Source organism: Miniopterus schreibersii (genome assembly GCF_964146895.1).
Source record: "Miniopterus schreibersii genome assembly, chromosome: 2".
NCBI classification, from domain to species: domain Eukaryota; kingdom Metazoa; phylum Chordata; class Mammalia; order Chiroptera; family Miniopteridae; genus Miniopterus; species Miniopterus schreibersii.
The window spans coordinates 14,372,383-14,386,406 of record NC_138102.1 but is presented as its reverse complement, the minus strand read 5'-3'; the positions used below and the strand labels follow the sequence as shown (position 1 = coordinate 14,386,406).

Below are 14,024 nucleotides of genomic sequence, written 5' to 3'. Positions count from 1 at the left end.
ATAACGACGATTCAGTAGCTCTGTGGTAAAGGCCACTGAGTAATACAGAAAAGGAGCCACAGGAATCTGGGTGAGGAGTACCTTCATCTCAGCATAAAGGAAGAGGAAAATGTACCTTCCTTTGGGAAGAAGGAAAAATAAAGGAGTTCTATATACAGTTGTGGAGGGGTGAGGCAGGGAGAAGTAATTTGTTAATTATTAGTGTTCATGATCTTTAATTATTATGATCTACTGAGCTGGAAACAGGACTGTCAACATATCGGGGTAAAGATGGAAGAAAGAAGCTGGAATGGAAATCGACTCCTGCAGTAGTAATCGCACATAAATTCTGCAATATTAAAATGGCTATGGAAAACTGAAGTATGCTGGGTTCTATGAAGAGCTCTGTCTAAAGATATAGCTGCACTTACCGTTGATAAAAAGGCCCTTTTCTGCACAGTGATAAAAGTCACTTTATCTACTGAGAGGATCCAAACAAAATTTGGAGCTTCTTGAGTAACTCAAGAATGTTAAAATCCTCAAAGCAACCTCAAAATTGAAGGAAAAATGAGCAGTTATCATTTTTTAAATATCCAAAAAACTACTAGTAGTGCTGAGTAAATCTGCTAGTTTAGAGCCTGATATATATATAATTTAACCTTACATGAAAGTAGAAGTCTCTCCTCAAATTATCTAGAGCAACCAAACACTCATTAGGCCACGTGAAATAATACAAGCCACCTACAATAACAAATAACATATATTCTGAGGGATTCAATTCCTTGCCTTTAGTATATAGGTTTCTTTAGAATGGGGAAAAAGTGTGGAAGCAGTCAAGGAAAACTGAATAATTTTGATCTATAAAGTTATCATTCAGGAAAATAATTTTTAAAGGCAAAATAGTTTATTATTTCTAAGGGGCACCATCCATCCTGATAATTTTCATGGCACATTCTCAATAGAAATCATTTCAAAGGAGTTAATTCTTTAAATATTAGGCAAAAGATGATTTCCCTCAATATTTGCAGCGTAATGTTAGAACTATTTTAGGCTTTTAAAATATAAAAGCAATCTTTTAACATTAAAAAATTAACTGTCATTTAAAAAAAGACTTTATAGTACAAAGTACTTTGTTTTTTAGTGTCTATTAGGTAAATAAATCACTGTTAAAATTTGAAGTTAATTATCAGAGGCTGTAAAGGAATATATTTCAGTCTATATTCAATAAGAATGTGAAGCAGATAATGCGATACCAGCTGTACATTTTGTATATTACCTTACACTTATGACAACTGTATATTAATGCATAATATTTCTCTCTGCTTTAACCTATTTTCTTTCAATATACCATGATAAAAACTTAGCCAATAAAAAAACAATAAATAAAAAAGCAGGGCTGTCACATAGATCTAAAAAAATCATTAGCAACATTTTCTCAGCTTTAAATGGAAAAAGTGTTGGTATCTAGTAAACAAATCTTCCTCTGCCAAATAAGAAAGAAAAAATGCATATATCCTAACAAAGATGGGTAAATAGGGCATAAACAGGAATTTCCAATTTCCATAATCAGACACAGAAAGTAATCTAAGTTGTTATAATTTTAATCACCGACAAGGCTACAGTTCCATTTAACAAACAACTTTCAGTGCCTGACATTTAAAGAGAAAAGGCTTAAGATCCATGCTTCACCAGCTCAGTGAATATGTCACAACTGCCAATAACAGATACAGCAGCATTTCATTTTCCAGTGAGAAGATGCCAGAAAATACAGCTATATATGCATACATATATATGCCAACTTCAAACACTTTAACTGTAAAGCAGAGAGAAATTACCGAAGGGGAATATTGTATTTTAACTAACTTACCTTTCGCCCATCACTTGCATGGCAATTCACATTTAGAGGGGTCAGTAAAGCCATTAGTTTTTCTTCATTACCACTCCTATAAAGAGGTAGAAGTCAATTCTTTTAAAATTATAACGCTTCTTATGAATACGGATAGATATTTTTCACAAGAAAGTGGAAAATCACATGGGTTTGCTTCGGTTTCTCCTGTACGGTTCTGAATGACACTCTTTGCTATATTCAATTCAGTTAATATATTCCCAATTAATCCCTGTTAAGCATCATGTAGTGGTACAGCTTGGAAAAAGTAGCTTTCTACATTTTTATTTTTTTATTTATCTGCATAAAGTCATCTTCCTAATTACAAACAAACTTTATTCTGATAAGTGATCTAAAACACAGGAGTTAAAAATACACACAAAATGCTGTAAAAAACTAATCAATTAAATTAAAAATGAACAAGAACAAAAGAAAATGGATGAGAATTTAACATTTACTTTATGCCCCTCACTCAAGCTTTTGAAAATTAGAAAAATTTTCAAAGAAAAATGAAAATATAGGTGTTCAAATACTCTGAGAATATCATTGGAAAAGCTGGGCAACTAAGGTTTGCAGGTACCCTAAGATATGTTTCAAATACAATTAACCCTACAATCATCACCAGACTGAAAGACAGTCACATTTAATACACTAATCATGTAAAATAAAGTACACAAAGATCTCGTATAAGGTCCTATCTGCATTACTGCATAAAATCCAAGCAAGACAATAACATGTTATAATTTTTATAGTCCTCCCCCTGCCCTCCCCCTTTTCTCCCTTAAATGCATTATACTCACTTAAAATGAATGGAATCACTTACCTAGCAGCTTCTAGGAGTTCGTCTTTCTTGTATTCACCTAGATGATTGCAAAATATCATGCTGTTAGCATTTGGCAGAAGACAGATTAAGAAATGCAGTAGGCAGCAAATAGAGAATTAAATAGAGAAGAACAGAAAAAGATAGTCCACACCCCGCTGGGTGATGGAGCCGTGACGTTAGCTAGCTTGTGAAGGCAGCATCACCAGTGCCTTGGAGACGGGCAGCAAATTGACGCAGCTTCTTGTCCAATCCTCAGATGAAGTAGCTTTCTTCAGACAACCAATGAATGCTAAATCTCGTGTCCAGAAACACATTCCCTCTGATAACAGCATGCCAGCCGAAGACAATGTCCCCTCCCCCCTTTCCTATTCAGCCTGTCACAGTATACTTGTGAAGCATAATACATTCGGAGACAAAAGCAAAATAATGTGGCTCTTTAAAGGTACAAATTACTTGTCTTCGAAAAAATTCAATTTTATTCGTAAAGACATGGAAAGTTAAAAAAAAAACCACATTAATTACCATTGCTGAGCTTTATAGCAGTAGAAAAAAATATCAGAACCTTGAAGCCTTTGCTTCGATAGGGTAGGTCTGTAGACTAGAAATACGTGAATTACGTACCAAATGCTAGGAACCTCTTGGAGGCAGCGCTCCAAAAACCAAAACAGTGACAATAATATCCTAATGTGCTATAATCTATACACTTTATACAAATTCAGCATCAAATTTTAACAAACAATAAATATTAAAAATATTTTTTAAAAGCAGGCTTAGATCTCTGAGAATGAGCAGATAGCTAACTATTGAGATGTGAATAATTTTTCATTCTATTTTTAATATATCACAGACTAAAATGAGGCATATAACTTAAGACCTTCAATACAAACTTCCTAGGGTATTCAAGATCTAACAAACAAGTTTATTTTGAAAGCTTAATTAAAGAACAAGAAATTTTAACAATAAAGTGTTTGTTCATTCAATAGATAAAAATACCAGGACTATGATTCAGCTATAACAATACATGGATTCAGTTTGCTATATCATTAAAGACATAATTATGTTTTAATGCTATTAAGAAATAAGCTTAAATTATTTTTAAAAAATCTTACTTGTAAATATAGATTTCTTTGCATTCTGTTTCTGTTTTGCTACAGAATGCAGAATATTGATACAAATACTATAAAGACACCTCAGGACCACCAAACACATGTTTAAGTTCTATAACTCATTATTAGCACATATTCTTTTAGTTTAAACTTAGTCTTATTTCTCAAATTAAGATTACATTAAAATCTAAAAACTGTAAAGAGTTATTTTCAAATAAGGAAACAGTTTTTAAATACCTATTCTCCCCTAAGGAAATTTTATATACCAATAAACTCACAGGTTCAACAATATATATAGATAAGCTAGAATGCATGATTCCTGATAAGAGTTGGTCTTTCCAATTTCCCATATATTGTCTTCCAGATTCTTTAACTGATTGACAGTTTAAGATTTATATTATTATATGCCTTGCCAATAAAGTTCTTGACTTCCCAATGCCAAAGACCTATCTTTATTAAACATTTTAGTTGGCATTATGAAAGTTAGTAAGTCCATTTAAAAAGCTCCTATGAGGACAATGGCATAACCCATACCCTCAAATACCTTAAATATCAAGAGCAAAGAACGTCAAATTATGGAATTACCTATAGAAGTCTGTCTTTCAGTCAGTCAATGAACATTTGAAAGGCCTATATGCCAGATTTCAAAACCAAAAAAGACACTACCATCTCTGAACTCAAGGAATATTAGTCTATCAAATGAGACAGACAAGTAAACAAATGATTAGAATATAAAAATAATCTTATGAAATGCTATAAAGAGCTTAAAGGCTAGTCTAAATGGGATTAATGAAAGGCAGGTGATTTACAGTTCAAGGAAGGTTTCCTGGAAGAGGGGAAACTTGCACAGAGTTTTGAAGGAAGAACAGGTGATCCTCAGATGAAGAAGGGTGAGTGAGAAGGAAGGAAGAGAAGTAAAGAAACAAGGAGGAGAAGGGTAGCTCTGTAAACCTGAAACAAAGGGCCCCTACAGGCGAATGGAGAACAAGGAGGTAGGGAAGAATTTGAAAGGTCAAGAATGGCCCTCTAAGGAATCTGAACATTATTTTGAAGAGTGCGAAGTATATTTAAAGATCGGTAAGTTTTGTGATTATGTAAACTATTTCCATGTTCTACTCCAGTGAACTTTTGTTGGGAAGGAAATTGGCCCAAAGCAAAGAGGAAGTGGGTACAGCGGCACAATAAATACTGACAGTTTATATACTGAAGTATAAATTCCCTGATATACAGTAAAAACACATTAACATCGGGAACTGAAAGCAGCTACTATTGAAATCTAAGTCACAGTGAAACATGACTCCAATAAGCTAGGTAATAAAACTGCAAAGTATTTGGGATCTCCGAAGTTCAAATCAGTCTACCTACATAAACTTCTCATCAAATATAGCTCATTGATGTTTTCTCCAAAAGGCACATTATTTTTGCAAGAATGTTATTCCCCCACGGATAAGCTGATAATAAACCAAAGCTTTCAAAAGGAAACATTTAAGTACATCTGACAGAGTTGGACACAGGTGTTACAAATGGCTTTCTACTCTGACTGTTCCAGAGCCTAGTACTTTAATCATCTTTTCTGCAATACATTCCAACATCCACTATCTGGTGCCCAAGGACCACAATCCATAAACAGTGGAAGCTATTTTTCAAATGCTACATTGCAGCTACAACTAACATAATGAATTTAGAGGTCCTTACCCACTCTGACGACAAATCTGAGCTACTTACTTAACAGCCAAACCACAGGTTCTGTTTCATTTTAGCTGAGAATCTGAAAATATTCCGGCTGAGACGATGGTGCTCTATGGAGCATTTATATTCTTTAATAACATTCAGATAAAGGCCAGCAATAGATCAGCCAGAAAGGAAACTAGGCAATTATAGTCAAGATAATAGCATCCAGGAATGGAGAAAATGGATGGCTTAAAATATTTTTCTTTGATTAAAATAAGTGGGATACAAAAAAATAATAAGCAAGCCAAAAGTTTACTTTTCAAAGTCTGAACTGTTATTAGTAAACTAATGACAGGATACATATAAAGATAAACACACACACACACACACACACACAGAGTGAAGTATGAGTTAATATGTTAAAGAAGTACGTTATCAGAAAGGTTAAATCATAAAGGTTAAAAATAAAACTCCTCTTTGTATTTCTCTGAGGTAGTTAGAACACAAATTACTTTTTGAATAAAAATGAAGAACACCTACATCAATATATAGAAGTCAGGATTACTGACTTATCTCAATTTTAACATTTTGTGGAGTTTTTGCCCCTTTCTTCATCCACTGACAGGATGAAAGCAGTAGACTTTAATTCTGTAGAAATGAGCTCACTTGGTTCTGCTGAGATGGAAGAGGGAGGAAACTCACGATCATGAAATCACGTGTTCTTAAAGCGGTGAGGTACTAAAAGGAATTATGGCCTTTCTTTTCTCTTCCTTTGAAACCATGCATAATACATGTCTATCAGTGACATCTCGTTATTACCACGAGGGGGGTGCACTGTGAAAGTCACCTTTCTCCTGTCACCTCGCCCCCAACTTTAGAGTCACTCTCCTTAGGGACCATCTGCAACAGATTCATTTACAGTTAATGAAACTGACACTAGGGCAGTTAAATGAATTGTCTAAGGTTTCATGAGTATTATTCACTATCCGTTAGGCCCTGAACGAGGCTAATACTTGAGCACAAACTAAACAAATCTGAGCTTTCAAAGAAGCAATGTAAACAAGAGTAACAGAACAGTAACAGCAATAAAAGAATATTTAAAACAATGACAATAACGAGCTTTAAAGAGATTAAACATATTTATATAAGCCAAATATTTCCATCAAAACTATTTTAAAGCACTGAAGTTTTCATATGAGCTTTGTAAACATGGGCAAAAAAAAAAAAAAAAAAAAGGTAGTTTTAATATTTTGGACCGAGGGAATAGGAATTCTGAATCTATTCAAATGATCGATGCATTTAGCATTTCCCATAGCATGCTTTAATCCCTCATGCTTTCGGTATCTCAAGGGAAGAGCTCTGTATAGACTTCAGTCAAGAAACAGACTCACAGATACAGAGAACATTTTGACGGTCACTGGATGAGAGGAGGATGGGGTAATGGGTGAGAAAGGTGAAGGGATTAAGAAAAACAAATTGGTAATTACAAAATAGTAATGGTGATGTAAAGGACAGCACAGGGGATATAGTCAATAATACTGTAATAATAATAACTACATATGGTATCAGATGGGTACTAGATTTATCGGGATGATCACTTTGTAAGTTACAGAAATGTCTAATCACTGTTTGTACACCTGAAACTAACATAATATTGTATGTCAACTGTAATTGAAAAATAAAAACTTACTTTAAAGAAAGAACCTTAGTTACAGGTTTAACGACCTTAGTTGCCAGGTTCAAGTATTAAGTAGTACCATGAGTTGATAATTTTCATATAGAATTTTTCATCAAGGTACCAGTAAATATAAAAGATGAACTGATTCTTGTATCTAAACTGACAGCCAATGTGTGAAATAAAATATTAATTTAGGGATATATTCCATGTGTTTTCACTAATAGTTCGAAAACTTAGAACCAGTTGTGTAGTTACGGAAGGAATCTCACTAAAGCACCAGAAGATAATCTAATCTCAAGAAGTTAAAGCTATGACTTTCACCAAGAGCAATTTCAGACTAAATGATATTCTACTATACATAAATGAAGACGCCAAGAATTCTTGAATTATTTTTCCCTCTGAAATCTTTCATGAGTATTTTCAAGACAACTGCGGGGAAATTACAGTTATCAAAGTTCTAAATGCTTTTTTCCTACTTCTGAATCCTATCACTCTTCCCACTCATTTTGCTACTTGCTTCAAAATCTATACCATTAGTTAAGCCTAAAATTATGACCAAACTAAACACTCCACAGTCATTCTAAACATGGAATAATTTGGGGCTTTCAAATTCTAGGCTTTAACAGAGTATTCTCCTGGTGGAGATCCTTCCTTATTTTGCCTCCTACAACTTTGACCCTTTTAATTAGCCAGTATCAGGTAATATTAAACAACGTGCACTATAATACCATCATAACAGTGTGCTGTCTCATACAGTATTTACCACTCTCACATGACCACTTACTTTGAAGTGAATTATTTAAAAATGTTTTTAAAATAAAAATGCTGTTCCTCAGGTGCACTAGCCATGTTTCAGTTGTTTCAATAGGCACACGTGGTTAGTGCTCACCACACTGGACAGACAGAGAATGTGAGACAGGGCAGTTGAAATTTTTTTTGTACCATACTACTCCAGAGTGTTTTTAATGACAATTTTAAAAAGTCATCTTTTACTCTAATAAATCACTTTCCATATATTCTTACTCTTAAAATTGTTACTGCCCAAACTCTACAAACGTTTTTTCCCTACTGAATAAATATACCAAACAGCTTCATCAACATGAAGCAGAGGAGAAAACACTGATAAAAGGTCTGGAGTGTCCTAGCTCTGTCATTGATCTACTTGTGTGACCTCAGGAGTCACTTTAGCTTCCAGGAAGCCTCCATTTTATTGTCATTTGGAAAAGTGAGGGTGGAGGAGTGAATGACCTCTGAAGTTTCAGCTTTAAAATTCTCATCCTGTATGTGATTCTCAATACTGCTCAGATCTTTTCCTAAGAAAATTTTAATGCTGCTCTAAACAGACTTTAAAAGAAAACAACATTATCTAGGGAAAAAAATCTCTACTAAACTGTTATAGAAAGTAGTACCTGGAATTATAGAGTAAACAAAGCAATTTTACCTAACCGGCACTATTTTCTATTTTGTTGATAAATTTTTTTACAAAGTTGACCTAAGTATGAAACTAGATATAAACCAGAAAGATTCCTATTTAAGAATTTTCCAATTCATTAGGAAAGAGGAGACATGTCCCACTCCCAGCAGGACAGTTGAAAATCATTTTTCAAAGAAAAAAGGCCCCCAAATATAACTATATCTCCTGTGTCACAATATTTAAATGATAAAAATTATAATATATCACATATCAATACAAAAACCTAAACCAACGTCCTAAAACATTTCAAAAACACAATAAAACATTCAAATATAACAAAGGCTCTGGGAAAAAAACATAATGTAATCAATAAATAATATGACTGTTAGCAACTAGCTTCTTTGTGTGCAGTGATATGACTTTGCTTAGCCCTAACAATATCTAAGATACACATCCCATTTATAAACATGTATCGGGGTTTCAAATAATTTATACCTGTTTCTGACACTGTCAATTGTATCTGAAATGTGACTCACCTTTTTGGCTGAAATTTATTTTTCTGTTAAAATGTATTAAAATTTGTAACATAAATATAAATACATACTGGCCGAAAAAAGTTGTATTACAAGATATATACGTTCTCTAAAGCTGGATATTAGAAGCCAAGAGAGGTGTTCCTACAGGACGTTGTTAACCAATGAAACATTCTGCAAAGTGTGTACTGGGGGACAGTGCACATCTGAAACTATCATGTGCGGAAAGGTTGCAAAGCTTAGCAAACACTGCCACTAAAGTGGGAGCAAATTCTCTCTGAGCAAGATAAGAAGGGTGCTCCAAGGTATAAGGAACTTCTGAGATTCAGAGCATGACTTCTGGACAGTTATTTGGTAGGAGGGGAGTGATGGATGAGTAGGGGAGGGGAGTAGAGGGGAGGAGCAGGAAGGAAAAAGTCAGAGAGAAGGAGAGCAGTAAAATAAAGGTAGGACTGAGGTTAAAAAGGGGGAAAGAATCCAATAATAAAGTTCATGAGGTAGACAATGAGAAGGCTAGAGACTGAGAGGTGAGTAAAATATAAGTACTGAGCATTAATGACCAGAATAATGCAAAAATGAGGCCTTTCTCAGTAGGTAATCTAGGGCTTTTAAAGACAGATGCAGTAATGATGAGAAGTCACAGGTACTAAGGACCAGTGGCAGTTAATGACGACTCACGGAGGCGGCACAGCTTTCCATGGGGCTGCCTCCCCAAACGCACACGCCAGGCAGTGGCTGAGAGCACACTCAGACAACGTGTCAAGCACACCACTGATCACTTTTACTGAATCTTGCAGAGATGAACAACTTTACCCAAAGAAATATAGGCCATGTGTAGTGACTCTAAAGTCCTGGGCACGGGACCAAAAGACTTGGTAAATTCATCATTTTTCTTGCTAACTTAAAAGAAATGGAAATTTGAAAAAAAGGAACAGCTGGCTATCCACAGAACAAAATCTGGTCTTGAGGAACCTGAGCGTAAGATGCAAAATGATGGCAACTGAAGATGAGCATTAAAAGAACAACATAAAAAAGGGGATTAAATAGAATTTCCTGCTATCAGAGTTTTTTAAAAAAGTCAACTGTTCAAATATATAAATCAAGACTAAAAATTAATTTAAGATTAGCCCAGATTAAACTACTCGGAAGCTGGTTTGACAGGAAGCTCAATGAATCCATGTGACACATTTACAAAAAGGTAAATGGAAACTTATGTTGTATCAGCAGAATAAAAAGCAGAATGGGGTTATTTAGTCTACAGTATAAAAGACTGAGGTGGTAGAAGTGGTCAGAGTTACAGGAAGGGTTCTAACTGCTATTGTCAGTATTTCAGAGGAAGCTCTCGAAAAGAAAAATGCTTAGCCATATACAATGTAGTTCCAAAGAAAAGTTATATGTACTGTATTTGGCTTAAAAAATGGGAGAAATATTTCTAACCATTTAAGTTATGCCACAAAGGACTAATTATGACAGAGAGCTCATAGGCTATAGCACAGAAATGCCACATTGGAATATAGCGTAGAATCCTTATGGGGTGATGGAGTGAGATCAGGTAACCTCTAAATCTAAGGTCCTTCCGGATCTATGATTATATATGTGACTTCCATGATATAGTTGTATACCTGTTATACAACTATAAATTTGGACTTAAATTACACATGCATACATTCTTTACTGTCTATTCTTCATTAGATCTAACCACTGGACTCTAAATTTAGTTCAAATATAAAATCTTATTTGACAGGCACTTTCCTTGAATTAACTCATTTAATTATCAAATAATGCTTCTGTTCTATTACCACCTCCATTTTACAGATGAGAAAACTGAGCAATAAGTCACATAGTTAATGTCTTAAGTTCCTTATGTTATTGTAACAAATTACTAGAAACTTAATGGTTTAAAACAAATTTATTCTCTTACAATTCTGGAGGTCAGAAGTTTAAAATGGATCAGCAGGGCTGTATTTCTTCTGGAGGCTCTAGGAGAGAATCCATTTTCTTGCTTTTTCTAGCTTCAAAAGGGTGCCCACACTCCTTGGCTTGTGGCCCCTGCATCACTATCACCTCTGCTTCCACATCACATCTCTTTCTCTGTCTGACCCTCTTTTATCCTTTCTATAAGGACCCTTGTGATTTTATTGGGCTACGTAGGTAACTTAAAATAATCTCCCCATCTCAAGATCCTTAACTTAATCACATCAGCAAAGTTCCTTTTACCCCATAAGGTAACATTCACAGGTTCTGGGTATTGGTGTATGGACATCTCTAGAGACCCATTATTGTGCCTATCACAGATAGTTTATGGTAGATGGGAGGCTGTTTAACCACAATGAATGCTGCCTCTCAAATACTGCTCTTCTATAGATGAAAAATATATTATACTTTCTAAGGTATTCCCTAGAAGCTGCTAGGAATAAAGAATTTTCTTCAATAGGGCACGTGGAATTGAACACCTAGTATTATAGGCCACAAAGCAACAAACAGAATTCCACCTGGCACAACCTTTTTTTAATAAACTGTTTTTATATCAAACTGTTTAAAAATATATATGGTGAACATCTAAAGAAGGCAACTACTCTACTTTTCAGTTAAGTCAGCAATAATATAAAAAACATTCTTTATCAATAAAAAGACATTTGTGTATTCTGAAAGAAAAATTCTGATGAAATCCTGAGGACCCACACTCATATCTCGTTTTCAATTGTGAAGGAATTAGCATTTAATTTTTTATAAAATCATGTCTTTTTTTACATAGGGAATATTCCATTTTTAGCTGTTAGTACTAAGTTAGAACTAGGGAAAATATAAACCTAAGTAAAACAGCACAGCAGACGTTACTTTGGTCTGCCCCAGTGCCCGCGACATGGTTCTTCTGGTAGGCACTCCCCCCTCGTTTTGGGGAATTGCTCCTCCTTTCCTGCGATTATGAGACTGGCAGAGTATCCAGTTAGAGTCCTGCTCCACCCCTGACCAGGAAGCACAGTCCAGCCAGACCAGTGATGGCTCCAGGTAAGAATAATGACCCATGCAGCTCAGAGCTCTTCCTTGAGACTTTCCATTCCACAGTTTGGGAAGAACCCTCTTTCTGCATCAGAAAAAATAGTAATCCCCAGAGCTGCCAATCAATAGCCATGCTCAACACAGAGCAGCTTAAGGAAAAAAACCCATACAGACAGAAAATGGAGACCGAGAGGCTGAAGTCACTGGACAGTGGAGGAGGGGACAGAAAGAACAGAGAAGGCAGAGAAAGAACAAGAAGAGCACAGGAGGGAGAAGGTGTGAGTGAGGGAGGGGAAGGGAGCAGAGAAGGGAACAGAGAATGCCCAGGACGTGGAGCAAAAAGGCAGTGGGCTGCTTAAAGAAACAGTGACAGTCAGATATACATAATATAGTTTAAGTCTCTGGATCTAGCAGACCCTGGTTTGAAATACATCTTTACCTTTATGTGGTTAGTTCCCTTAACCAATAAACTTTGTCAGTTAAATAACAGTAATTTGATTCATGGCGTTTACAGTGCACTTTGTTATATTCCCTTTAACTTCTCCCCACTCCACTTTCAACACTATCATATTCAAACCAATCTTTAGCGGCTGAGCCTCCAACCTACTTAGGGAGATTCTATAATTTAACACTGATATGATTTAATTCAAGTTTATTTGCTTCGTGTTTTTTTTTTACACTATGTTCATATTTATTTTTATGTAATTCATAAGGTCCTTTAAAATGCACACTATATATATATTTTCCCCCTGCCTATGACACAAGAACAAAGTCTTTTGGCAAAAACATTTGAGTCTGGGATTTTTACAGTAATCTTTGATATTAGATAAGATGGGTCAATAATGATTCTCTTCCAGGGCTACACATGCTTATTGAGAACAAAAAAAAGAAAGAAAGAAAAAAAAAAAGACTGAACAGACTTATAATAAGAGAAGCTAAAAAACTCTAATTCAGGATGGTGTGTTACTACTATTTTTAATCTTTTCTTCCTCTAACTTTATGACTTCTGTTAAAAAGAGACTACAGGCCCAAAATGGAGTCACTTGTGCTAAGCCCACATCATCAAACCGAGACTTAGTACCTAACCTAATTGTAGTTTCAGCCTCTCCCAGGAATGTAACCTTTAACCAGTCAATCTAGAATTACCTGGCTGGAACTACGGAGGTAATTTCCCAATAGACCCCTTCCATTCCCCATAGAAAGATGACCTTGCCTGAAACCATCCACTTTTTGCTAGAAACTTCCTTTTCCTGCCCCCTTCAGCTTATAAAAACCTTTCATTCTGTACAGCTCTTGGGAGCTCCTTTCCATCTGCTAAATAGGATGCTGCTCTATGCACGAACTATTGAATAAAGACAATTCAATCCTCAAATTACTCAGTTCAATTTTGTTTTTTAATACTTTCATTATAAAGATGGGGGTGTACACATATTCATGGGGGGAGATGGCCTGGGCATGGCTTGGGTATCACTGGTAAGTCATAACAAGGAGCATCACCTTTTATGCCAGACATTCTGAATGAATCCTGGGTCTGCTTCTATCTAGCCATGTGAGTTTGACCAAATCATTTAACCTTCCTCTGAGCTTCATGTTCCTCACTGTAAAATGAGAAAGATAATGCTTATCTTATGGGTTGCTCTGAGGTTCAGGCATAATGCAAACAGAACAGCCAGTTTAAATAATGCTTGACTCATAGTAAACCTCCAACACAAGATAACAATAATGGTGGTAATAATAATGCTTTTCAAACTTTAAAGCATTTGATTTGCTAACGATTGTTTATTATTTCTCCCTATAAATCACCAGGGAGACAGAACTTCATTTTCATTAACATCAGTGAAAGAATTTTAATTTAAAAAACTAACACTTAAAGAATCTAAGAAAAGAGATTTCTCCATTCTCCTTTATAATAAAACAGCTTTTATGTAATGAAAA

The 14,024-nt window shown here is 35.1% G+C and overlaps 1 protein-coding gene across 1 annotated transcript in view; it reads right to left on the bottom strand.

Annotated features, from left to right (window-relative positions):
• TNKS (tankyrase) overlaps positions 1-14,024 on the bottom strand; it is a 159,650-nt gene that overhangs the window by 74,861 nt on the left and 70,765 nt on the right. The window contains exons 4-5 of the mRNA XM_081130258.1: positions 2,688-2,724; positions 1,847-1,922 (exon numbers count right to left, since the gene is read on the bottom strand). Coding sequence (XP_080986384.1) covers positions 1,847-1,922; positions 2,688-2,724 — 113 coding nt within the window. The remainder of the gene's footprint in view (positions 1-1,846; positions 1,923-2,687; positions 2,725-14,024) is intronic.